Raw genomic sequence first — 25,999 nt, 5'->3', positions numbered from 1 at the left:
AAGAAGGGGTCCTAGCTTGCCTTGTTGTGGCCCCTCTTTTTAAGAAGGGTACCGGGTATGCTCAAAGGGATCACACTCCTCATCCTCCCAGGTAAGGTGTACTCCAGGGAGCTGGAGAGAAGGATACGAATGATAATCGAACCTTGGATTCAGGATGCGGTTTTCACCCCGATTGCGGCACACTGGACTAGCTCGATACCCTCCATTGGGTGCTCGAGGGTTTGTAGGAGTTCGCCCCAACCAGTCCACATGTGTGGATCTGGAGAAAGCGTTTGATCGTGTCCTTCATGGTGCTCTGTGGGGCTGCTCCAGGAGTGTGGGGTCCGGGTCCTCCGTTCCCTGCATGACAGCAGCAGGAGCTTGGTTTGCATTGCCAGCAGTAAGTCAGACCTGTTCCCAGTGCATGTTGGTCTCCCCCAGGGCTGCCCGTTGTCACCTATTCTGTTCATTACCTTTATGGGCAGAATGTTTAGGTGCAGCCGGGGACTGGAGGGTGTCCGGTTTGGGAACTGAGGTGGCTCGGGCATCTTCAGATGCCTCCAAGTCGCCTCCCTCGGGAGGTGTTCGAGGCCTATTGTCCTATTGGGAGGCAGCCCCCGGGAAGACCAAGGACACGCTGGAGGGACTACAAGTACTGTATGTCTCTGAGCTGGCCTGGTGTCGCCTCAGGGAACAGCTGGAGGAGCACTGCGTGGATCGGGAAGTCTGGGTATCTCTGCTCAGACTGCTGCCTCCGTAACCCGGTACCGGGTAAAGCGGAAGAAAATAGATGGATAGATGTTTTTTTTTTCCCCCATTTTAATTTAGAAATACATAAATATATCTTACTTTACTTTATACTTTTTATTATTTTTGTTTGAATATTTCTGTGTTAGATTTAGAGGGATTTCTGTTTTCTGAGAGAGATTGTTTCTGAAAAATATACAACCAAGTTAATTTCTTTGAGTGATTTCTAAAAGCCATACTTCAAGGCTTATATATTCTTTGTAAGAATCTCCATATTTTAAATATTATTTTATGAAGAATTTTTGAATGGATTTCCTGTTTTTTAAGGAAGGCTACATGTCCTGCATTTGTAACAAATGAATGATTGTATCAAAATTGGATACGAATTGGTGTTTTATCCAAAACCTGGTGCTTTCAGATTCTGTTGGGATGTTGTGATTCGTCTGGGTGTGTGTAGGTGTCTGTCAGCACAAATAAAATAATTTCAAATAGTTTTCTGTCAAATGGGTTCCTGCTTAGGACAACAACAAAAAAGCATTAACCAGAGCAGACCGGCAGGATTTCCATGCTGGTCTATTCTGTTTTGTTTTCCTCCGCATGCATGACATCAGGACGACTACTCAAACACATTGGCTGATTGTTGTCAGTTGAAAGAACTACCTTTTCCACAATCAAGGATGAGAGAAAAATAATCTTAAATCATTCACAAATGGTTTGACAAATAAAAAATCTTAGAGCTAGAAGGTTTTGGGTTCCATTTCATCTGCATGTTCTCCCCCTGTCTGCGTAGGTTTCCTCCAGGTACTCCAGTTTCCCCTACCACTAAAAACTTGTACTAAGCCAGAATGAATGTAGCGTGTGAATGGTTGGTGGCGGTCGGAGGGGCCGGTGGCACAGATTGGCATTCTCGCCTCCCAAGGGCAGCTGTGGCTACAATGTTGAATACCACCACCATGTTTGGCGTGAATGATTAATGATTATAGTGTGGCACTTTGAGAAATTTATAAAGTGCAATACAAGTTTAAGCCATTATTATTCTTATTCTAATTTTTATTATTTCAAGTAGTAGGCTAGTTGTTGTAGTAGTAGTAGTAGTAGTAGTATTTTTTTTAGTAGTAGTAGTAGTAGTAGTCTAGTAGTAGTAGTATCAGTAGTCTAGTAGTAGTAGTATCAGTAGTAGTAGTAGTAGTAGTCTAGTAGTAGTAGTATCAGTAGTAGTAGTAGTAGTAGTAGTAGTAGTAGTAGTTTAGTAGTAGTAGTATCAGTAGTAGTAGTAGTAGTAGGCTAGTTGTTGTCGTGGTAATAAGTTTCAAAGTTGGTCCTGTTTTGAATTGATCAGAAGTGCCTACGTGCGCGGTGACGTCTCGGTCCCAGAATGCAGTCTGGTAAACAGACATGGACGCACCAGGTGAAGACCTCCACAGAGGCTGAGCTCTGAACTCGCTCTTTTTCATCGTCTTTAGGCTTTATCCCAGTGCATCCAGCATATTTCTGTCTCTTTGGAGTCTTGTGTTTATATACTACAGCTATAACACCGGTAAGAGCGTTGTTTGTGTTAGTCCATGACAAATGTAGATTGCTTTTGCTGTGCTGTCAAGGCTTTTGCCAGTTTCCTAATGCTAGTAATGGCTGGCTACAGGGTTCAGCTAGCAGGCTAATGTAGCCACTACTGATGGCTACGTCTGTGCCAGTCACTTACCCAAACTCACTGGGGCAGGTTTTACAAATAACTATATTTGGTATAATGTTGTTTTTCATACGGTGTCAGTGATACATTGCCACGTTTGTCAAATCAAAAAGCGTCGCTTGGCAAATATCTAAAAGGGAGTGTAGCTAACCTTCTGAAAGACTCTACTCAGAAATGGCTAACTGTTAGCCTGGTTTCCAATTTGTAATTTCAAGGCAAAGCCATGCAGTTTGAAAACAATTTATACATTTCTATTTTTATATATTGGCTTGTCATGTCATTCACTTGTCAAACTATTTCCAAGCCCACCCGCATTCGTCTTGTTATAAGTGTCTGTTGTGACCTCATTAGAAATCCAAAACCATGTTGCTGCAGATAAACACCTAGTTTTGAGTGTGAAAGGTGAAGCCCATTTAAAAGTTACAGGTTCAATTTCTGCATTGCTCAAATATCTATTAACATTTCTCTCTGTACATGCCTCCACTATAACAATGACATTTTTCTTATTTGGGCTACAGTCTTTAATTTGTGGGAGTAAAATGGCAAATAGTCTCAACTTGTGTAGCGCTTGTACCCGAAGTGCCTGACATCAAAGAACCTTTCACCCATACAAACTCTCATTCATACACCAATGTATACAGACACTGGAGTAGAATTATTTTTGAATGCACTACTAAGGTCCCAAAATACATTTGCCTCTTCTATTAAGATGTATTGCATTGTTGTAGGAGGTTGCTACACAATAATGAATTTCTGGACAGAGCTCCTCAAACACCATCTGTGCTCTTTCATAACTTGTAATTAGGACTGACTTGTAATTATTATGGCTTGCTTTACTTATCCTTTCTCTGTGCTTGTGCTTTAGACTTCCTCTGCAGTGCATCAGCCTGTGAAAAACCTGAGCTGATGAGGATCGTCTGACAGTGTAAAAAATAGGTTACTTTTTACTTTTTAAAGGTAAGCTTCTTTTTAGTTATGTTTTTAGAATCTAATCGATTTTATATCATAAATGAACATTTTTTACAGGCTTTATTATGATGCTTTTTTACGAGGACTCACGAGATGTGTTTCCACAAATGCTTTTCTGTTTGACTTTGAACAAAGTCTGAATGCCCCTGTGGACCACAGTTCCACCCAAACAACTAATATTCTAGTTCTGTGTAGAGTAAAAGTCATAGTTCAGAATTTATTATTCAGAATTATGGAAAAATTAAGTTCTAAATAGAGATGTTCAACAGGTTACCCTGTTAACTGTTACTAATTGCGTAACTGATTAAGAGCCCTTTGCCCGGTGAACTAGTGCAAGTTTTTTTTTTGTCAGCTCTGCTGATTCATTTTTGTCCTGGATTGCTCCACTCCTAGAAGTCTACTTATCTGCATAATGTCAGTGTAGCCTTTTCACAAGATTTATGAAGTTTGGCGATACTCTTGTTAAAAAATAACTATCACGTTTATTTTGGTAATAATTGAAAACAATTATTTGGACAATTTGAAAAATGCAAAGTATATCAAGTTTGTAGTTGTGCACACAAACCGCAACGGTCCCGGGTTCGATCCCCGGACGGGCCTTTCTGATCTGCCTCATATTAATGCTGCAAAAATGTTTCAATTAGACGTGGCTAAATACAATGATGAGTGGCAGCGACTGGCATTTTTGTGCTCACCTTGGGTCTGAAGCTGAACCCGCAATTATTGCACGGTGTAATGAATGAATCCACATTTAGCGCACAGTGATGTATGTCCCACACGTGAACAACCAGGCTGCAAGAGCTGTTCGAGAAACAAGACAATTCCCGCCTTTACAAATGGAGAGCATGGATCATCGTGGCTCTGTCGGGTCCAGTGCAGTTCATATGAAGTGAGTGAGTTTGAGAACTGGGAAGCACATTTTCCCGAGATATCATTTTCCCCAGTTTGTTTGTGTTCATGTGCTTTTTGTATCGGAAAATGAGGATTTTGATAATAAAATCAAACACGTGACATTTTCAAATATTTATTGGATTTGGAATGTGCTTGATCCAACCAGTAGCAAATTGAACTCCAAAAAAAGTCTTTTATCACTGATTAGCATTTAACGGAGCTAACCCTTTCAATTGAGCAGTTCTTGCAGTTATGTTACTCCGTGGACAACAACAGCTCACACTAAACTGGAGAAAGTGGCAGAAAAACCTCATATTGGATGATAGAAGAACAAATCAGGTTATTTCCGCAGTCAGGCACGGAAGTCAGGAGCTGGTTTTGACCCGAGTTCCCCAGTTGTTTCCCCAGTTGAGCAAACATTTATGTGCATCTTCTAATAGGGGAAAACGTTTTCCCCAGTTGCAGACGATCATTTTAGCGCAGCAAAAGGTTGTGTAGCAGATCTGCCCATAATCAATGTGAATGTTTTCAACGGATAGTTCTCCTGATATTTGTTTGATCTTTTGTTGTTTGTTTTTTGAATTCACTATAATTACAAAAGACTGACCTAAACAAGTGAACGGATTTCAGCTGATTTCCATGTGCTCGCAGTGTTTCAGTTAAAAATATATAGCATTTCCTCAACGTTGGATTATTTAACTTGGCGCTGTTTTGTGTGGTTAACTCTGGATGCTGTTGCTTCAGCCTTTACTGGCAAGTGCGTACATTTGGCACAAATACGCCGAGCTATGGCTCTTGAGACGCGACAGCGGTTTACTGTTAGTCCTAAAATTTCTGTGATTAACCTATTGTGAGCTTTCACAACAGCGGTAATTTTAAAACCGGTCAATCTTGACATCCCTATTCGTTGATCAGCACTAGAGCAGACTGCAAGTGAAATATGGAGTGGTTTGTGCGTGAATCACAACCAGAGCAGGCAGGGTAGTGCTTACATTTACAGTGCTCATGTACATGTACTTAAAGGGACTATATGGAGTTTAGAAATGTTAAAACTAAGTATTTTCATCCCCCTACATGTTCGAGCCATGTCTTAAGCCTTAGGAGCCATTCTACACCTTAGGATCTAATGTGTAGAATGAGCCCAGACCTGTTCACCACAACTGCCTCTAAAATTCTGCACTGTCACTCAAAAAGGTGTTAATTCGGGTCCGAAGTGCCATCATGAACAAGCTTAATATAGAACCTGCAGTTACGTGTAAGACCTGAGGTGGCAGTAGTGAGTATGAAATGGCCAACTTGCATCTAGTCTCTTTAAAGAGGGGGTATTATGCTTTTTTCAGTCACATAGCACCAGTCTATAGCACACTACAATGTTGACGAAACCTTCTGTTGGTCTGTAAATGCAGTAAATTTAAATAACTGCCTAGTATAAAATTGCTCTCTCAAAATGGCTGTAGCGAATGTCTTGAAATAGGCCTCTGTCTCGTTTAAGAAACTCTGACCCTTTCCGACACGCCCCCTCCACACGCTGTCTGTGGCATCAGTGGGGAGGGGGTTCTGCTGAGGAGCAGTGGTTGGTTACTCGGCTGGTGACGAAAGCTCGGAGGCGTCTCCAGGAGGTGGGGGCGTTCCTAGGACTCAGGCAAACCTATCCCTAAAATGGCTGCAATCAGAGTTTTTACAGATTTCTCAAAAATACGTGAATATGCCAAGGCAACACTTCAGGCATTTTTTTTAATGAGTGAATGACATAATGACAAGATGTAAAGCTTGAAAAAGTTGATTTTCCATAATACCACCCCTTTAAGTAATCTTTTTGAAGAATTTCTTCAAGAAATACAATTGTTGTATTTCTTAGAGTTTTATCATACAGTACTTTTTACTAAAATTCTAAGGAAATATTTGTACTCCTGCTTGAGTAAAAATAATAGTTGCTTTTTCTACTAGTAAATATTCAAGCGGCAAATGCTTCCTTTTGATCTTCAAAATAGATGTAGCTCGTCCTTAGAATTAATTATTTAAAATGAATCAGACTTTTTCATCAGTACTCACAGTACTCAAGTAACATTGTAAGAATATTATAGTTTTCTTCAAATACTTTTTTACTTTTACTTGAGTAATTGATGGGATCACTTCTTTTTACTTGTACTTGAGTAAAATGATTTCAAAGTAATGTTACTCTTACTCGAGTAAATATTTTAGCAACTCTACCCTCCTCTGATCACAACCAGGCGCTCCTCGGTGATAGTAAACTTTAGCAAAGGGTTCCATTTCAGTGCAGGGATTAAACAGTTTAACTTAAGTATGGATCTTGTTGCATTCAGGTATTAAAAAAAAGACCAATAGGTTGAAGGATTGCAACTTCCTTGGAATTTTCAAGGTTGGACATTTTCCGTGAGAATTAATAGGAGTTTATGGAACTCAGTGGAAATTAATGGTAATACTGTCGGAATTAACAAGGAATTTAGTATAACTAATAGGGCTAGGTCACGATCTGATACATATCACGATACTCAGGGGCTGATCCGATAGGTATTGCACTGCAGTTAGTAAAGCCAGAGGTGCTTTCAGTGCGATGGTTGAAGTTAACGCTTCCTTCAAACACAGTTTGTTGGAAATGAAACGATGCACTATAGCAGGGGTCTCCAAGTACATGTCCCTGGGTCCAAAATATATGGGGAGTGTATCGCCGGGGTCCATAAACTAAAGCTCCAAAATAAAAATTGTTTTGATTGGGACAATTCTATTGAGGAAACTTTTTTTCAATCAATGAATAATAATGAGTCTGACATACTGTAGCCTCATAAAAACGGCTTACACTTATTGCACATTACAAGCCTGTGTCACAAGTCTCTGCTACATTGTAGTCTGTATTCATTCACTCCACACTCCGTGGTAGTAAGCTACTATTGTAGCTTTTCCCACTTGACTACAATGTGCTGTTTATATCCCGATCTTTCATTATGTCAGTGCCCTCTGCTGGACACTTGTGGAATTATTTCCTTTTATTTTTATTTAAGCTGCCCCCTAGTGGCTGGAGTGAGCATTCTGATAATGTCTTTATATAAAAACCATAACTCCGCAGTCCGCACAGGAATGGGCTAGAGACTTACGTTTTTTTTTGACATACTAGTGAATTTATGCCCTACAAGCCGTATTTTGCCCAGGCTATAAGATAGAGAGGGATATTGTACATCCAATTATACAATGGACATAATTGTTTTCATTCTTACTGCAGGTTTAATAATTCTGCTCAATTATTATCCTCTAAGGCGAACATCTAGTGTACGACAGAGCTGCATTATGGCTCTAAGCCTAAATAAAAGTGTGGTTGACAGCTTAAAACCTCGGCTAAATGCACTCTGTTGAATATTTAAATGCACTGGCAACCCGTTTGTGGTCCTCCACTACATGTACACTGCAATGTGCGATACTTGGTATTGCAGCACAAAGTATTGCGATCCACTCCAATATTTTGACCCAGTCCTACAGTTCATATTTCTCAACAACTTGTGCTAATAAAGAAAACTCTGCTAAAATCTTGAAACTGAAGAGTGGACAGTGAGCTTTGCACCTGAGCTCCGTAAAGCGCTTTTAGAGTGCATCACCAGCTTGATCTCAGCTCCGGGCAGTCTGCAGCGAGGTGAGAGGAGACAGTCTCTGCCTTTTTTAGTGCTTTCTCTGTCATGATTTGCCTCGTAAAGTGGGTGTGAGGAGGGTCCTGCAGGGTCTCTGGTGCAACAAAGGTAAAATATTTAGTCGCACCCGTGAAATTGTTTCTCTTTTCACCTTGAGTAAAGCTACATGTGGTAAAAGCTTAATGTTTTGAGTACATTTTTTGGCCACTCTACACTCTTCTGCTTGATTGAGTTTGAAGATTTTGTGTATACGTTTGGACAACTGCTTCTTAAGAATGGCCAAGTGTGAATGTGATATTTGCACACAAAATAAAGGGTGTGCTTATTTATATGTCATAGATAACCAAAATTGCTTATCACAAAAGGCTTTTTTTATCCAGTAGTCAGGCCCAAGGTTATTTTCTGTCAAAAATGAGTATGTAGATGTATTTTTGTTTAATAGCTTGTAAATGTTAATGATTATGGGATTAGTCTCATTATAATATGGACATCTCTGTGTGACCAGATATAAGGCCCTACAGCAATTTTAAGTTAATTTGAGACTAATCCAATATCACAGATAGAAAAGGTAAAATACGAAGATTCAGTTGATAAAAGAAGTTTCAAATTTTTTGAAATTTAGGCGTGACTCTATGGATGACCTCATCTGGTGGTCAGTGAGGATGGAAGGGGTGCACAAACGTTTTGAAAATAATTAGCCTACTATCTCATTAAAAGTTTGACCTTTCCCGTACCATCAGTCTGTGTGTTCATCTTTGAGCTGAGCTTCAGGGTGAGAGTGGATGTGATTACAAATACTGAATCCACAGTTTTCCGGAGATATAGAAAAAAAACAACTCAAATGAGGAAGAGGGACAGAGTGTGTGTTATATTTTTCTTGTTGCGGCTTTTTGCCACAAAGACACGCTGGCTAGCATCTTGGATTATACAGTAAATGCTATTTTTACAGCAAGAAAAGAAAGAATGAATTTGGATGAAGACCTAAGCCATTTAAATCTTTTAGTTAAAATGGTTATATGCAAGTGTCATGTGACTTCTGTGTGAATCCTGAGGGGGCGCTGTTCTTCCTGTCCCATTATGAGTTGGTAGCAGTGTCTTATCCAAAAACAATTAATAGCTCAAGATTACATGGCAGGCTGTGAGTTACTGATGGACAGTCACTAGCATCATGGTAAAAAACATTGTGTCAGGAGCAAAGAATTCAATGGAGGAAACTTTCACTGAAAAATACTTCCATGTTCATCACGTTAGGTGTTTTTGTCTTGAAAAACACCTAACGGCTGACACTAAATGAAAATAATGCCAACGAGCCTGGTCAAAAAAGAATCGGCCTGTCTTTAGTATAAATACTTTTTGTTGGTAAGTTGTAATTTTTCTGCTGTTGTTTTTTTATACTAGCTGCTCTGAGATAAAGAAAAAAAAAAGTGCTACCTCAATGAACACAGACGCACTGGAGATCGCACTGGGAAGTCATGTGTCTCTCCAGCTCGTATCCATGGAGACGAGCTGGAGATGTCCATGCTCCAAGTAAAGTTACATGTCAGGTCTTAGGAGAGGTAGTTTGCCTTGCCTGCAAGCTGAATTCTCAAGTTTTTTGAGTTTACAAACACACAAGAATTCAACTGCTCCCGCCTTCATTGTTGGAAATATAATGTATTTCTGTGCAGCATCTGGATTCAGCAGATCCCAATCGTGCTGCTGGGTGCATTCTTGATTCAACTTTGGACCATTTGTCTCTCATTTGACTCGCACAACCATAAGTCTCGTCTATTCTTCTGGGAAGGGTGTGCCTGTATGTTTTATAATGTGAGTCCTGGATTGTTGGTACGTCTATTTGTGCAATCCACAACGCGATACGATTGCATTGTGTTGTTTTTAGACAAATACAAAAGTGTGTCAATCGCGTGGCAGGGCTTCTACAATATTGTTTTTGTTTTGCACCGGGTCTGCACGCGCATATTCCTAATTTAGTATGCATACATCACATGAAATGGGTCTATGGAACCAAAAGCAGTTTGGGCCAACTTGATACTGAGTAACAACATGACAATGACGGAGAAAACATGAGTTTTCTCCATCTTCTACTCACAAACACACGTGACATTTTCAAATATTTAATGGAATTTGGAATGTGCTTGATCCAACCAGTAGCAAATTGAACTCCAAAAGTGCGTCCTCTCCCCGAATGATTCAAGCTGGAGTGATCCTGATATCAGTGCTAATAATAATGGCGCTGAACTATCATTCGGACTCTTGCCAGGTCCACAGTAAAGACATACGATTGTTCCTTTTTTAGTTATTTTTCCAACGATAAAAATATCTGCAATACAATAAATGCTTGTATTTTGTATATGTAGGCTATTAGGTAAAATGTTGCACGGTGTGGCTTTATTTAACCCGTTAAAATCCTTTAGTGACTGGTGTTGTTGATGTTTGCTGTATCTGTGTTTGAATTAATACATATTTAGGTTAGAAAAAAACAACTTAATTTTGGTGAAATTCTGTAAAAGTGAAGGTCAAGGAGCTACACTTCTACAAAGTTGATGTGTTTTCTATCTTTAAAAAAAAAAGTGCATTGCAATGAATCAATATTATGCCATTTTTAATTTATACTTGGACCAATTTCAAGGCGATTATTGGACAAAGCCGCGCTGGTCCGTCGCGCTGTGACCTCCAGATAAGTTTGAAGTATCGCGTTATTCAGCATTTTATAAACTCTACTTGTTGCGCGCAGGTTGTATTTTGGTTGAAGGGGCGGGCACGACAAAAACGACACGCGGTTGGTCGCGTCAATCAGTGAAAAAAAAAAAAGTCGTCCTATCCCGAACGCGAGTAAAGCTGACTCCTGTGTTGTTACATTGTAGCGGAAAGAATGTCGGAAAGGGCCGAGGATGACGTCAGGGGGGAGCTGCGCCGAGCGGCCAGGCAGCAGCTGAAGCAGCAGCAGATCCAGCGGGGAGAAGGCTCCACAGCAATGGCGACTGTTGCGGAGCGGAGATCCCTGCCTAGCCCAGAAATAATGCTGGGACAGCCTTGGAGCAACTGGGTCGACGCCACCAAACTCCACAGCAACGACGGTGAGTCCCGAACCGCCCCGATTGAGCTTGTGGTAGCGACACCGAGCGCGACACTTGCTAGTGTTGTCTGTCTTTTTTTTGGCCGATTGCATGCAGTTTTGGTGGAATACGAAGACACCCTACTGGTAGCAATAGCATGGGCAGGCAAGCAAGTGCAACTATTTATTTGTGTTTTTTTCCAATCGCCTTGTTTTCAGGTGCTGAATTGGAGGAAAGTTTTAAAGACTTCGGGAAAAATCGCGAAGCCATGCGTTTGTGCCGAGAAGGTGAGTGTGTTTTTTTCAGGGCAAAAGGTGCATGTGTGTTGTTTCTCTAGGTTTGCACACATTAAAAGACACAGAATTCCAACACTTATCGTGTGTGTCGTTGTGCCGGAGTAATATTGTTTCATTATGGGCAAATCCCAATCCTCTGTCACTCTATATCACATTAACCTATTAGCCTATGAAATGTTTTCTGCAGCCTTGAAAATAGTTAAAGTTGTGCCCCATTCCAACTTTATCAATTAAAAAGGTGGTATTAGACCAAAATTGTAATTGTTATATAATTTTCCCTAATGTCTACCTTTAGACTAAAGTCAAAATGCAACTCAATTTATAACCTATATCCCACATTATTTTATACATATCATATAATATATTTTATCTTGTAATTGGTGATAAACAAGAAGTTGTATTTGGAACATTAAAATTAAATTGTTGCTTTTGTCTCTAGTGGTTATAGTTGGATGTCAGTTAATTTATCATCTGAGTCTTCATTGTTTATATGTTGGCTTCATTGCTTTATGGATGGATGCATGTGTTCTTCATGTGGTACGTTAAGAGATGTTTGCACTTTGCTGTAATCTAGTGTTTCACTGAAATGCGTCAACAATAGGGATGCAACAAGTCTCAATATTATATTGAATCGCTCAACACTCCCTCTTCAATTCAATTTGAAAATATGTTTATTGTTCATATATTATGAATCAATTAAAGATGTGCTGCCAATAGTAATTTTAGATGTTTTGCTTTTCAAAGGTCTATAGGAGCTAAGCACTTGAATATTTTGCACTAGAATGTATTTTGACACAGTACAGCAGATAGTGTGACTCTGCTTGGTGTTATTTTTTTGCTTGTATTTTTGCTTATCAAATAAAAATGGATGTAGCAATGTGCCGCGCCAGGACGCACTGTGGTGCTAAAATCAGTATGCATCATACTACTGTGACGGTGCAAGTTTTAGCCTATATGTTTTAATTTATAAGATCCACAGCGCGTGTCACGTGCGCGCATCCAAACAGTGCACATGTGTGTCGTCACCTGAAGGCTGCAGACACTCGAGACTTGCAAAGTTACATCCTCCAAAAACACATGACATGTGTGGCTTTGTAATGGTTTCTCCTGCAGATGACCAGGCTGCGTGAATGGCGGATCCAGTGCCTTTGTTAGAGGAACCGACCATTGGTTGTAATCTGGCCTCAAAAACTTTGTTTCCCAAAAGTACAAACATAAAGTTGTCCAGGAACAGCCCAAACACAAACCTCAAATCAAATGTGCTGCTCTGAGCTCTGTATTGCAGCCGCCGTCTTTATAACGCTACGATTTTGTTTTCCATTTTGTTTTGCATTGTGAGCCCAGGAGCACATTTTATTATAAAGCAGCTTTGAAAAATTAGCATTGCCAATTTTATTCTGATATAATAAACACTGCCTAATAATGAACATTTAAGCTACTTTATTTAGAAACTATAACGTATTATTTAAATCGCACTTGTTCCGTGGGTCCTGCACCGTGAATTGAACTGAACCATGAGATAGCACGACCGTTCACACCCCTAAATATAATCGTGACCTTCATATCAAAATACCTATCGAATCATGACTTACGTGAATTGTTGCATCCCAAGTCAATAATGTGACCTGTGCATCTCCAAAGAAAGTTAAATGTGCTTGCTAAATTGACAGAAGTCTGGCACGACGAGGAAATGTATTTTATTATGTATATTTTTCCTTGTTCTGGTAATGTGTTTCTTATTGGGATAGAATGATTGAAATTCAGGTCTGTGGGATGAGTTGGGAGCGTGAAACATGGCTTGAGCATGTCATGCGTCTGTCTGACTCTTGTTTGTGCCATGGGGGCTGATCAGCACATGCTGTTCATGGTGTGTGTGTGTGTGCTCTGACTGTAATACTCCTATGGGCTGTGTGTGTCTATTGGGGTTATAACAAGTGGATGACTACACCTCTGTCATGACTCACCAACAGATTTATTTGACGGCGTTACTGTCATTCTATCACAGAATAGCTGCGTCCATAGAGAAACTCATCTGGTGGAAGTGGTTAATTATTTATATGATAACTAATTTCTCTACCTGAATTAGTCATGCTATGGAAAAGATTGCTGGGAAGTGTAGTTATTCGCTGGTCAATGGCCTTCAGTAAGCGCTGTGGTCAGAGTGGGCTAGAGCTGCGACTGCTCCTCCCAGATCATTCATCACTGCCATGGGTGAGGATGCTGAAATTAACTGGGCTCTTATTCTGCTTCTGTCTGATGCTCCTAGAGTCTGTTTTTCACTCTTTGTCTGCCTAGGCCTCACTGTGCTTCGCTGCTGTAGTTCCCTCTGTCCCTTTCCTACAATATATTCGTCACTTTCTTCTGCACCAATGCTTTTTATCCCTTTTATCGAACCCGAAGTAAAACAGAGATTGAAAATATAATTTGACCACTTTTCAACATAGGCCAAATCTTGCCATAGAGTTCAGTGCCAGTTCACTCAAAGCAGAATAACTAGATCTAGCTGGACTGCAAACAAGGGAACGCTCCAAGTGAACAACACCACCAGTTTGAGAATGAGTTTATTTGACCTTGCTTCTGGTCTGGCAAGGAAATGTGCCTTGACTCTTTGGGTTTGGACTTTTGGGCTTGAAGGAAAATACTACAAAACAAAAGATTGAAAGAAATAAAATCAGCAAATGATTTAAAATGAGTGCAGCATTAACTTAGATTCTTCTTTTTTACAACTCCTGTACAACATACATGTTGTACAGGAGTTTTTATTGTCCGAAAAAGTTCTTAAAGAGATTTGCAAATAAGGAGTGATAGAAACTTCAACGATCAAGCCCCCCACCCCTCGGCCCCTCCTGATTGGACCTAAATGAGGATAGAGAGAGAGAGAAATTTAAAATGTAAGCGATCAAGCTCCCTCCTTTCCCTGATTGAACCTGACCGGCCGTTCACAGGAAACCTCGTCTCGTTGGCCTATTTTATGGCACTGGGGATTCTGATTAGTTGCTGAAATCAGCAAAGGGAGGGACTTTTAGGAAAAAGCATAGTTATTTAGTGTTACTTGCATTGCGTTGAATTGCTGCCCTTTAATTATCAAACTTTAATCTCCTCCTAAGGCTTTGCTAATGGCTATTTTCCATATTAAACATTTCGTAAAAAAAACTACAAACTTGTTGAGGTGTGAATACAGTGACTAGACTGCTTCTAGTATCCTTGAAAAGATCTTTGAAAGGACGCTTTCATGGTATATCCTTTTATTGTGCTTAAGGATAAGGGCCCTAGTTCACTAAGTAGTGGTCGAGTGACGACTGGAGAACCCTTGCAGCTTGGTCGAGTGTGTTAAAATGGATATCCTCTTGCTGTTGTTGTGAGCACTTGCATCTTAATATAGAGCATCTGTCTATTTATTTATATCTGTTATTTTGCAGTATGAGCAGTTATTTTGGCGCTGTGGTTTCATTTAATGCTCATTGGTGTCATCTTTGGGTAAGAGGTCTGAAGTCTCTGGACTTTAACATGTTAGTCCACCCGGAAATGCCAATCAATTGAGGAAGTGCCTTGGTTTGCCATGAAACATCAGCTTTGAGTTAGGAAGACCCAGCTGTCTCGATTGAGTGGACTTAATGTTGAATTTCAGGATTAAACAAACTTCAGGCAAGATAATGGTTCAAACTTGATGTATGGTCCATTTCTCTCTTTGCAGACATGCCCATTTTTGGCCAGTGTCCCGCACAGGATGACTTCTACCTGGTGATGTGCAGCCACTGCAAGGACGTAGTGAAGCCCCAAGCCTTTCAAGCACACTACGGTGAGCACCGACTGTGTCTTAAACAGTATGATATTTGACAAATCTGTTTTTCCACGTGACAAACATTTCAGTAACTGTAGTATTGTGTTTATAAAGTAGCCGTTATGTGGATATGAGATTATACTAGAGACATTGTAAATTATCTTTTTTATTTGATCTGTTACTGAAATAGATTTTGGGTCTTTTGAAAATCCTGTTTTTCTTTTTGCATACTAAGTCTTTCTGCTTTCACACAGCCTTTTATCAGAAGCTGTTCTAAAAAGCATAGGCAGGAAATCAAACTCCTGACCTGTTGGCTGGTTCTATTTCAAGCTCAGTTTGCAGGAATAGCAAATGCTGCATATTTGTTCTCGGCTGTGAAGATAAAAAAAAATGTGGTGATTGTTATAGTGTCTTTCATGTCTTTCCTGCACTGATTATGTGTTCTTTGTTAATGAGGACATCTACTGTCTTACACCAGAGAGAAGACACAGTTCTGCCAGCAAACTTGGGACCACATCACCCTTCCCAGTGTCAGGAAGGAACCGCAGCAGTGGTAGTGGTTTTGGGCCTGGGCTCGGCTCGGGATCGACCACTGGAGTGGTCAGTGGTGGGATTCATAGTCGACCCTCCTCCACTGGATCCAACCTGTCTGCCTCCTCAACGGCCTCCTCCAATTCCAAACTGCTTAAACCACCCAAAGAGAAGCTGCCGGCCATTCCAAGAAGGCCCCCCTTTTACCCGAGGGCACTGCAGCCAGACAAAATGTAAGTTTCAATCTCTCAATTGTGTTTTGTCCACTTTTGGAGATGTATGTTTAGATTTTATTCCTGGGCCAGGCTGTGCCAGGATCACACAGACCCCATTCTATTTATTATTACTAACTTGTTTTTTTATTGCTATACTGCCTATTTATTGCGCTGTATAACATGACTGGAGGTGCTAGGGGAAAAGATTTGTCTTCAAAATCAAATACAAAAACTATATGTTTGAGGAAGAGCTTTTATCATCTTTTTTCACAATACTTCTACCACACGGCCATTTTTACAGTAGCATTGAAATTACTGTTCAATTAGAAAAAAGTTTTTGGGGTTTTGGGTGCTTTAATACAGCATTTCAAACAGATTACTAGGTGAATCATATCAAGTATGTTTTTGTCCTCCAGCCCCATTCACACATGCACATCTTTGTCCTACCATGGCTTTGTCACTGGTTCATTGTTTCTAACTCTCGGCTTCCTCCTTGCTGCCTTCTTCATATCTCTAACCTTCTCTTCCAGCCTCACTCCGGCTGTCAAGGTGGAGAAGATGCATCTGAATGTGGACTCCTCAGCTAAGCTGGTGCCGACCCTCTCTGCTCCCACTACCGCCTCATCTTCCTCAACATCTTCCTCTAGCACCACTGTGAGCTCCAACACTACTCCCATCACCACCACCTCCTCATCAGCCCTGAAACCAGGCCTTAACTGTCCCTCCATACCAAAGCCTCCATTACCAGCCCCGGGTCAGATACCCAATGGCAAAGGTCACCTCACGGTCCTCTCTGACAAGAAGCAGGACACCTGCAGTGCCAGTAGCCGACGCCACTTCAACAAGAAAGTGACAGGTCAGCAATTTGTTAAAGTACAGTGCAAACTTTTTCATTATTTTGTATGATTCATGCAAGGGCTGGTTTAAGTTTAAATCTAATCTAATGGATCAAATATAATTGTGATTTTTAATAGAGGTTGATCTCAATCACGTTGTGCATTTTAGTCGTCAGAATTATTGGCCAATCCTGTTGCAGAAAAATCATGTGGAACGGGCAACAGGAAGCACTCACATGTTTCAAGTGTAACAACTGATAATGGATCGTTTTTACAAAATTGGGCAATACAATAAACTTATCGCAAGAACCATCGTCCCTTTTGAACGCAAAGATCCAGCCCAGGGAATTACACAAACCAAACAGGAAGTCAGGTGTGAGCCAGGGAAGAGGAGCTGGTGAATTTTAAGAATAAAATCAGCTACAAACTCATGCTTATTACAGTCAGAGAATCACTGGGGATATTGATGCACGCGGACAATAAGTTTCACTCTCAAAGAGGAAAACTATTGCTTTATTTGTATTATGTGGATTTCTGGGGCTGTAGCCGAAAGAAGCATCCTGTAGTGGTCTTGTGAGGGCTCCGCACCGCGCACAGACACTTGCTAACTGTCGCTGCCTGCTTCTGACATTCTTCAAACATTTCCACTTTTTTGCGGCTTATGTTTGTATTTGCGCGATGCGGGGGCGGGTGAGATGGGGATGTTGTGAGGCTTTAGGCCCGTCACACCAACGCGATAATCGCCACTCGGGAGTGGTAGGCTTTGGCCAACGTCGGGATGCGTGTGTTTGGTGTGGACAGCACTGTCGGTCATAGACGGCGGTCTGTCGAGGTCGGTGAAGCCAGTTTTGGCCAATTGCGTTTGTCCTGTCGCCGCACTAGGAGCGCTGTGAATGAGCTGGATATTAGAAGGAGAGCTTTTTTACTGTGTTTTTGAGTTGTTGAACTCTATAAATTTGGCCTCCTCGCGCTTATTTTGCCATACACACACTGTTTTATCAACTAGCCATAAAAATATACTAACTTCTTTGTGACATGAACAGAAACAAAAAGGCGACGAAAGGACTCTCACTACACAGCGTTTGAACAGGGACCAAGGCATTTTGATTACAATTTACTCCTAAACATACACTACAAACATTATACACACATGCACTGTGCAGCTATCAAGCTTGGGGTTCAGGTCACTGCAGTGTAGATCTTGCTCATAGTAGGTGAGACGGGGACAGACAAGGGGAGAAGAGAGCAGACAAATAGTCGCCCAGCCAGTGTTCCAGTTGTGTAGTCAGAAATTTTAATGACAGTAAGAAATAATAATCATTTAAGCTGCGATGCTGGTAAAACCCAACATAATATGGCCGTAACTTTTTATAAACCTGAACAGTGTGGGTTTATTTACGATCTTATAAATAATGTTGCAAATTAATTAGAGAACCCAGTTGGCATTAGCCCATGAGAGACGTTATATTAGCATCACAAACAGAAAGCGGATAAAGGAAGACAAAGTGTTAAGAACACAAGAAGTCTAAAAATAAGTAGTCGGTTGTTTTTATTTACTGCTAACACCGTGCGCCGCCATGTTGTTTTCCGCAACTCGGGGCCTGTGAGGATCGTCCAACTTTCCCAGTGGGAAATCCGACATCGGGAGGCATTCCAGTTGAAATTCCCAGTGGGAGGTCAGAAATTCCAACTTCCGAGTACAAATGAACACACCATTAATCCTTCTTTAGAGGTGTTGAACATTTCTTTGTCTTTGCAGCAGGACAGAGTTAACACTATCTATTTACTGACTGGTGCACAAAAGGCCACAATAATTGTTTTTATTATTAAAACAAAAAACAAATCGAAAGTTGAGATCAGTCAATATGGGGAAGAATATATCGTAATGTATGCATGCACATGTTTTTACTATGTTTTTTTGTCTTTATTCCTTCTTTGTGTTATATTAGATTGTAACTTATTATACTATAACCTTTTCTTATTCAAGAGCGTGAATTTAATCCGGATATCCACTGTGGAGTTATGGATTTGTCTGCTCGCAAACCATGCACAAGATCCCTCACATGCAAGGTACTCCAGAATGCCTTTAGATGAGTACATTTAAGCTACTGTAATGACAATATGTACTAACAACGCTACACTGCCTCTGTTAGACGCATTCCTTAAGCCAGCGGAGGGCAGTGCCAGGACGGAGGAAGCGCTTTGACACGTTACTGGCAGAGCACAAGAGCAGAGCGAGAGAGAGAGAACGGGAGCGAGAGAAAGAGAAGGAGCTCCATCAGCCTCATTCTCAGCCGAGTGCCGCTCTCAGGGAAACACACCCAGCCTCACACACCCCCACGACGCATGACCCCCATCAGGTGGCTCACGGAAACGGTCCCATTGTTGAGGTCACCAAGACTTCATCTGTCGGCAAGCAAAAGTTCTGCAGCCCTGGTCTTCCACGGTGAGTGCCGTAATAAAGCTTTTCAAATCTCATCATTATCCAGCTAACTATGAGCGTGACTGAATGTTTTCCCGTGTTGTTTTCAGACTTAACAGTGGTCATGGAGGGGGGGCAGACCCTGCAGTCGTCCATGACTTGTCACATCATCCACAAACTACTCCAGACGGGTTTTCACGACTCTCCAGTGATGAGGGTGAAAATGAGGACCGGGAGGAGAATGTGGACAAAATAGATTGTCACTATTCGGGCTATCACCCTCGACCAGCAGCTGTAAGCGTAACTCATTACTGTTTAGTTTCTCTTTATTTACGTGTCTTCATACATTTTAATAATGGAGAGCATAAAGATAAGTTAAGTTTTTCCTTTTTAGTTTTGTACTTTTGGAAGCCGACTCTATGGAAGAGGCTGTTATTCCTTTAACCGGCAGTGGGACACGGTGCGTTGTGCTCTAACCACAATGATGGACAAGCATGTTAACTCTCAGATGTGGAAGTAAGTTTGTACCCCCCTGATGTTAAAATGGCGTATTTGTAATAACTAGTAGTAGGTTAATTGTATTTAATGAATTTTCATCTGGGGTATTCTTGCTCTTCTCAGGAAAATTCCCTTTGCCTTGGAGAACTCCTCCTCTGTTGCACCTACCCATCGGGCAAGCACAAACTACCATAGTAGCACTCCCTCGTCAGGCTTCCTGGGCCCCCCTGCTCCTTTGCCCCAGTCCCCTTATAGCCAGTCCTACGAGGGGAAGTCAGTGCTCTCCTATGGGACCACCTTAAATGCCCGCAGCTCCCCTCAGGGCGGGGCTGAACACCCGGCCTTTGGCACCACGCAGGCCCGACAAGTGTCTTCGTCGCCGCAATTGCCTTCTGCCCATTCATCCTCCTCATCTACGCCTCACCTCGCCTCAGGCCGCTCGCTCAAGTCCCGCTCATCCAGCAGCAACACTACCAGGTCAGCATCGTTCAGGCCCAAAGACATCCCTTCTGGTTCTACTGCCCCCGTCACCCCTAACCCCACAGGAGGGGGTAGCAGTGGAGCCAATAGTAACAGTAGTAGCACTAACTTAAGCTCTGGGAAAAAAAGGAAGAACAGCTCTCTTTTAGCTTCATCCCACGGCTCATCTGAATCCTCCACTAATGCCAACTACTCCTCCTCTTTCAAAAAGAACTGTGCAAATGTGGGCAGCTCAGGAAGCACTTTCCACCACAGCTCACTCGGACCTTCTGCATCCTCATCTTCATCTCACAGTGGTGTTCACAGTGTGGGACTCAACTGTGGCCCCACTGTGCGGACCAACTCCCTCAGCCTGAAGGCTGATCCCTCTGGAGGTTCGACCGGCGGATCATCAGGACCACCTGCCCGAGGCCCCCCATCGGGGAGCCCGGCAGAGTCCATCAAGCGCATGAGCGTTGTTATGAACAGCAGTGACTCTACTCTGTCTCTTGGGCCATTTGTCCATCACCAGTCATCCTCATCTGAACACCACACCAGCTTCAGCCACCACTCAGCAGACGGGCGGCTGGAGGGAAAGAAGCGCAAGAGCTCTCCTGCATCCAGCAGTGTCAACAGTGGGGGTCTCGGAGGCGGTGGGGGAGCAGGGCCTGGCAGGCCTAAAATCTCCAAATCGCCTGCAGTTAACAACATCCATGGGAAGCATGGGCGGAGCATTCCAGGCACTCCAGGGCTACCCAACAATTCTCATCAGGTGGGCACTTTGTGAATTTCTTTACTGTATCAGAACCTGAGGCCTATAAAGTTGGATTAGAGTTTAGTGAGGTTTATTTACTGGTATGGTGAGGAAAATGAACTCTCACTGGTGGCTCCCTATGCTTCTTATGAACATTCACACAGCTTCAGAGGAACTCACGGTGCTAGATCATCAACGCTTCAGAGTAGTTTATTTTGAGTGTATATACAGGCAAAGACTTGGTGCCCTGGTAAGACTAAAATAAGTATGGTGCAGACTGCAGGGCTATAAACTTGTCACTTTTTGTCAAATCTGCATTTTGATTTTCAGTAAGGTCATCCATGTGAATTGTGCAGATGTGTAATTTTGGAGGGAGGTGGGAGGGTCTGAGTAGGCCCTGTGCGTGCTCACATAAACGATGACTGTTCACCGCACCAAAGAGGCCATTTCAGCGCAGCTATGTATTAATTCATGTTTTTAAAAATGGGTGATGTGGAAAATGGCTAAATCGTAATATCGCGTCTGTCTCTCCATGTTAGTTTAGTTTAGTTTATTTGAGCAGTTAACAAGCGCCCACGCCTGAAATCATTACAATAAAAACAATTCATATCACAATAGTACAAAGGAACATATTACAAAGTACATAGGAATACAAGGAATATAGGAATATAGGAACACAGCATGCACAAATACACACAACGCACCCGTTTATGATTTAACTTTGTCCTATTGTAATTTATCAATCATACAATCAACAAGTACAATGTTTACCTCACGTGCGCCGGGCGGCTAATTTAGCAACGTTTTAGATGCTACCCACATCGGTCCAATCACGCACCGAGAGGCGGGACTTCATTCCCCCAAGACGCGGAAGCCGTTACCACACTCAATAGTGTAATGGTAATGGTCCAAACAGAGTAAAAAGAATTTAGATTTTATTTTTTGGGGCCAAATCGCCCTGCCCTAGTGCATCCTGATCATCTTCAGGCTATAAACTATAGGCAATTTACGCATGCGGACTTAATGTGGATGTCAAGGTTTCTTCCAAGCCTATACCAGCACTGGTAAGTCTGGTGAAAAGAGCATGGTGAAAAAAGGAATTATGTAGCTTGCATTTAGAGACATCAATTGAAAACTAGAACAGTAGATTACGACATAAATATGAGGAGAATATAATAATTAATTTAATGTTTTCCCATAAAAACTAGGCTTGGAGGCTAAGTGTAGAGATGGCTAAAATTGCCTATATTTTCTGTGAACAAGTCATGATAGAGCCTGGTTTCAATTTGTGAAGCGAAAGATAACTTTGAATATGCAAGCTGACTACCGGCTCTCAAATGCCTGACCAATCAGAGTGGTGATATTCCCCCCTCCCCTTTCCCCCCAAACCGGTCTATCTGCAAACTGCTCCAGGCCCCAGGGCTGAAGTGGTGTAGGGCTGGAGCCGCAAAACACTCCGGGCTGCTACTCTGAAAATGCTCCTTTTTTTTTATGCCCCTCTCCCCAGTGCTACCAGCAGAGGGCGACAGATACTTGGTCCACATACTAAATACTGTAGTACAAGAAATGAAGCTCCATAAAGTCATTGTGTTTACCTTAGAGAAGATCTTTATATAGCGCCTTTCACAGACATATAGTCACAAAGCGCTTTACATGAGACAGTTGTACATTCACTCCACACTCGGTGATGGTAAACTGTAGCTTCAGTTTCCTCTGGGAGAGACTGTCAGAAGCGATTTTGCGACTACACACGTCTGCGCCAACGGACCCTCTGACCACCACCATACAATCACTCACACACATCATCCTATTGTGCATGTTTTTAGTGGTAGGGGAAACCGGAGTACCCGGAGGAAACCTACGCAGACACGGGGAGAACATGCAAACTCCACACAGAAAGGCCGTCCAGGTGGGAATCGAACCCGGACCTTCTAGCTGTGAAGCGAGAGCACTAACCGCTGCGCTACCGTGCCGCCTTACTTATACTGACATCGATGTGAAACGCAAGTGTCCTAAAGCATGGGATATTGGCATATCAGTATTAGCAGAGCATTTCGAAGAACCTATCCAGCTTATGTCTAAACCTGACACTTCACTTACCTTTTAGACCTACTGTTTGACCTGGTTTGTCTCTGTGTCCACAGCCAAAGGCTCGTCCTTGACAACAGTGTTCGCCCCTGTGTACCGTTGGACGGGGAATCCTCCAGGGCAGTGTGTGCTGCTCTGGTCTGAATGAGGCCTTCAAAAGTCCAACCCACATTACTCTCAGCTTCCCACAGTCCTCAGGGTGGAGATAATCTGGGCTGCTCAGTGAAGTCTGTGTGGTCCTTACAAAATCTCCCAAAGCCATGTGTGGGTTGGGGTGGTTGTGGTGGCGGCAGCACTGTATGGGGACAAATCACCTGTGCTTCAGTGACCCTTGAAGCAAGTGTCTCCCTAGTTCAGAGAGGTCTTCCGGTCAGGTTTACGAGAGGAGGAACAATAAATACAGCCATGGATTAATAGGGTTCAAATCTTTAATTTACACTCGTCATGAACAATGGGGAAGACGTTGAGCCAATCTATTTTGTGTGCGAAATTAATGTGTGCGTTTGTGTCCAGGGTTGGTTCTTTGGATATTGTGTTCAGCAGAAAAAAACTAAATGGTTTTCTTTCTAAATGATAATCATCAATTGTGAAGCTGCGTGTGTCAGACCTTTATAAAACTGTGTTGTTCAAGTTGGACAGCATTAGGCTTTATATTATGAAATAGGATCAGCTGCAGTTTTTGAACACAGTAATCATGGAACCACGCAGACAGATGGGTACATGTGTTTTTCTCATGTTTGTTTCTGGTGAACTACTGGATTTGCAACCACATCCCCTGATCATAGAAGCTTTTGAAAGAGAGAAACATGATCAGCAAGCTTTACTTGCATCACACATTAAACGCCTGAAATCATTTTTCTAGCTACACTGACCCTGTACCTAGTGTGTCTCCCTTTGTAAGTGGGCTCAACAGACAGAGGTGACCCAGTCTGTTTTCATTATTACCCAAACAATTATGCAAGTGTTGATTCTTTATAAGCTTTTACACTGAACCGCACGTCTTTTTAGATGTGCTTGTGCTTTCAAATGTGAAAAGGACACCTGATGTGCCCATTCATTTACTTCTTTTGTTGAAGGATAGCTTGGCCTTAGCAACACCTGCTAATTTTCTACATCCTTTCATTGCTCATCATGATGGCCAGAGAGTAGACCTACCCCCAACTGTGAACACCACTAAATATACATTTTCTCCACAGAAACTGCTCCCTAAAAAGGTTAACCTTGCTATTTAATTTCTGTACCTAAATCCTTGGCAGTCTGACCCATTTAGTGGGAAAGTGTGTTGGGTAGTGTTTCCCAATCGCAACTTTGGTTTTCCGTACCCCTTGGGCCTTTATACTTCCAAGTACCCCCTTGAGGGGTTTGCTTATTATGTAGAAAATGATCAACTGAAACTTTTGTTTACTTTTTTACTGCAGAAACAGTTTTTCCTTTGAAACGAATATTCAAATTGATGCTGTTCAGTTTAAACCTGCCTTTTGATGTGAAATGGTACAAAGTACCCCCTGCTATGTGCTTGCATACCCCCAGGGGGACCCTTTCCCCGGTTGGGAAACACTATGCCATGAGGAAGAACAGTTTGCAAACGACATAACTCTCCTTAAGGAGAGTCTGTCTGTACAGTGGTGGGATTTTGACAGCTGTGTACTATTGAGTTTTCTTTAGTGTCTTTGGGAATGGGGTCCAGTGTCTAAACTGGAGGACGCTTATGCACGTTATCTGTCTTCTGATTGTGTGTGTCCTGTGTATAACCACTACCCACGCCCTGGACATGTCACAAGTATTACATTCTCCTATCCTTGTCAAAATTGAATCTTAAATCAGGCAATACTTTGATGTCTGAGGTGAGTGTAATGGTGCAAGATTCATGAAGATGGCTTCACTTTACTATTTTTTATTCTTTTTTGGCAATGAACCTTCACTAAAAGTAGAACGTAAAGGAAACTTTTTGTTTTACAATTTTGTGTTTTGTGTAGGTCATGTGTTAAAGGTTTTGAATATCCATATTTGAGAAGATGTATTTTGTTAACAAATTGTACATAGCGAAATATGTATTTTTGCACAGACATTTTTTGGTACATGCAGATTTTTGGTACAATTTTACGAAAAGACATTATTTAAAAAAAATAGAGAGAGAGAGAAACGGTCTGAACTTGATTTTCTAAAGTGGTTCACTGCCAAGTCTATATGATGCAATATGCTAATATTAAGAAGCTGAAGCGTCTCATGAATGATGTACTGAAATCCTGTAAGGAACAAAGTGTTGCCACTGTAGCATGTGTCTGTCTGACAGAGGATTCCTTTTCTCAATATTCAAGGTCTCAATCCTGTGCTTTTCCAACACATTTTACGTCACTTCTTAATCACCTTGATGGAAACGCGAGTGGCGGATCGGCCTGGGACTTCGTAATGTCCTACAGGCTGAGCCCTTTATCACTAATTTCCCATCAGTCATGAATTTGGCAGATGGAGTTTTTTTTTTTTTTACATTTCACAATTAAAACACTTGGGTATTTGCAAAAGACTGAAGGGGCTTAAGAAACCATTGCAAGGAAAGCGGAAAACTTCAAACAGTCAACTGCTCACATTATTGTTGCCAAACTAGCTATTGAAATGACAGCTTTTTAAACAAATAGTATAGCCGCTTTTAAATAAAGTATTGAATTATGAAAGTGCCTGAATTTGTTTCACCTTTTGACTGTTTGAGGACAGTGTTGTTTGGGTTGTTTTACCTTACTTGAATGTTCAAAGTATTTAGGAGTTTTTTCTGCCCACATCCCCTCAGTGGTAAAACTCAGCTCTCATCAGCTGCCCAGTATCAAACAGTGTTGTCAGATGTTGGAGTGTTTTACTGACGAGTTTTCATTAGCCTTTGCATGGCGTGGAATCTGTTTGTAAAACCCCTTTCGCCCTTAACCTTTATAAACATCTTAAACCTGTTTCCAGAATATGGAGGCACCGTCAGGATGTTACATTTGCATCATAGACTTGGAATGTGAAAGTTTGATTTATGAGGAAAATGAAAAATCTACCATTCATTATGTAAAGGTGTGTATAGATTACTTTTTGTTATCAATCATTTTCAGCTGGACTTATGTATTGGCTGCTATGTAATTCATGAACAAAAGATAGGTTAGAATTAATATTTAAAG

General features: G+C 41.6%; 1 protein-coding gene across 2 annotated transcripts; it reads left to right on the top strand.

The window, feature by feature from the left end:
* Nucleotides 1-2,122: 2,122 nt before the first annotated feature.
* On the top strand, nucleotides 2,123-25,991 carry atxn7 (ataxin 7). Of its 2 annotated transcripts, XM_079579237.1 has the most exons (13): nucleotides 2,123-2,263; nucleotides 3,279-3,370; nucleotides 10,776-10,988; nucleotides 11,186-11,254; nucleotides 14,958-15,062; nucleotides 15,523-15,808; nucleotides 16,321-16,646; nucleotides 18,614-18,696; nucleotides 18,780-19,072; nucleotides 19,159-19,342; nucleotides 19,443-19,564; nucleotides 19,670-20,777; nucleotides 22,904-25,991. In XM_079579237.1, exons 3-13 carry the CDS (start codon nucleotides 10,784-10,786, stop codon nucleotides 22,919-22,921), a joined length of 2,799 nt encoding a protein of 932 aa, XP_079435363.1. In that variant the 5' UTR covers nucleotides 2,123-2,263; nucleotides 3,279-3,370; nucleotides 10,776-10,783; the 3' UTR covers nucleotides 22,922-25,991. The 2 variants fall into 2 exon arrangements, with proteins under 2 accessions (XP_079435363.1, XP_079435364.1); XM_079579238.1 differs by lacking the exon at nucleotides 3,279-3,370.
* The last annotated feature ends 8 nt before the right edge of the window (nucleotides 25,992-25,999 follow it).

Source organism: Gobius niger (genome assembly GCF_951799975.1).
Source record: "Gobius niger genome assembly, chromosome: 20".
Taxonomy (NCBI): domain Eukaryota; kingdom Metazoa; phylum Chordata; class Actinopteri; order Gobiiformes; family Gobiidae; genus Gobius; species Gobius niger.
The sequence above is the reverse complement of the archived record's forward strand: the minus strand, read 5'-3'. Positions and strand labels throughout refer to the sequence as shown.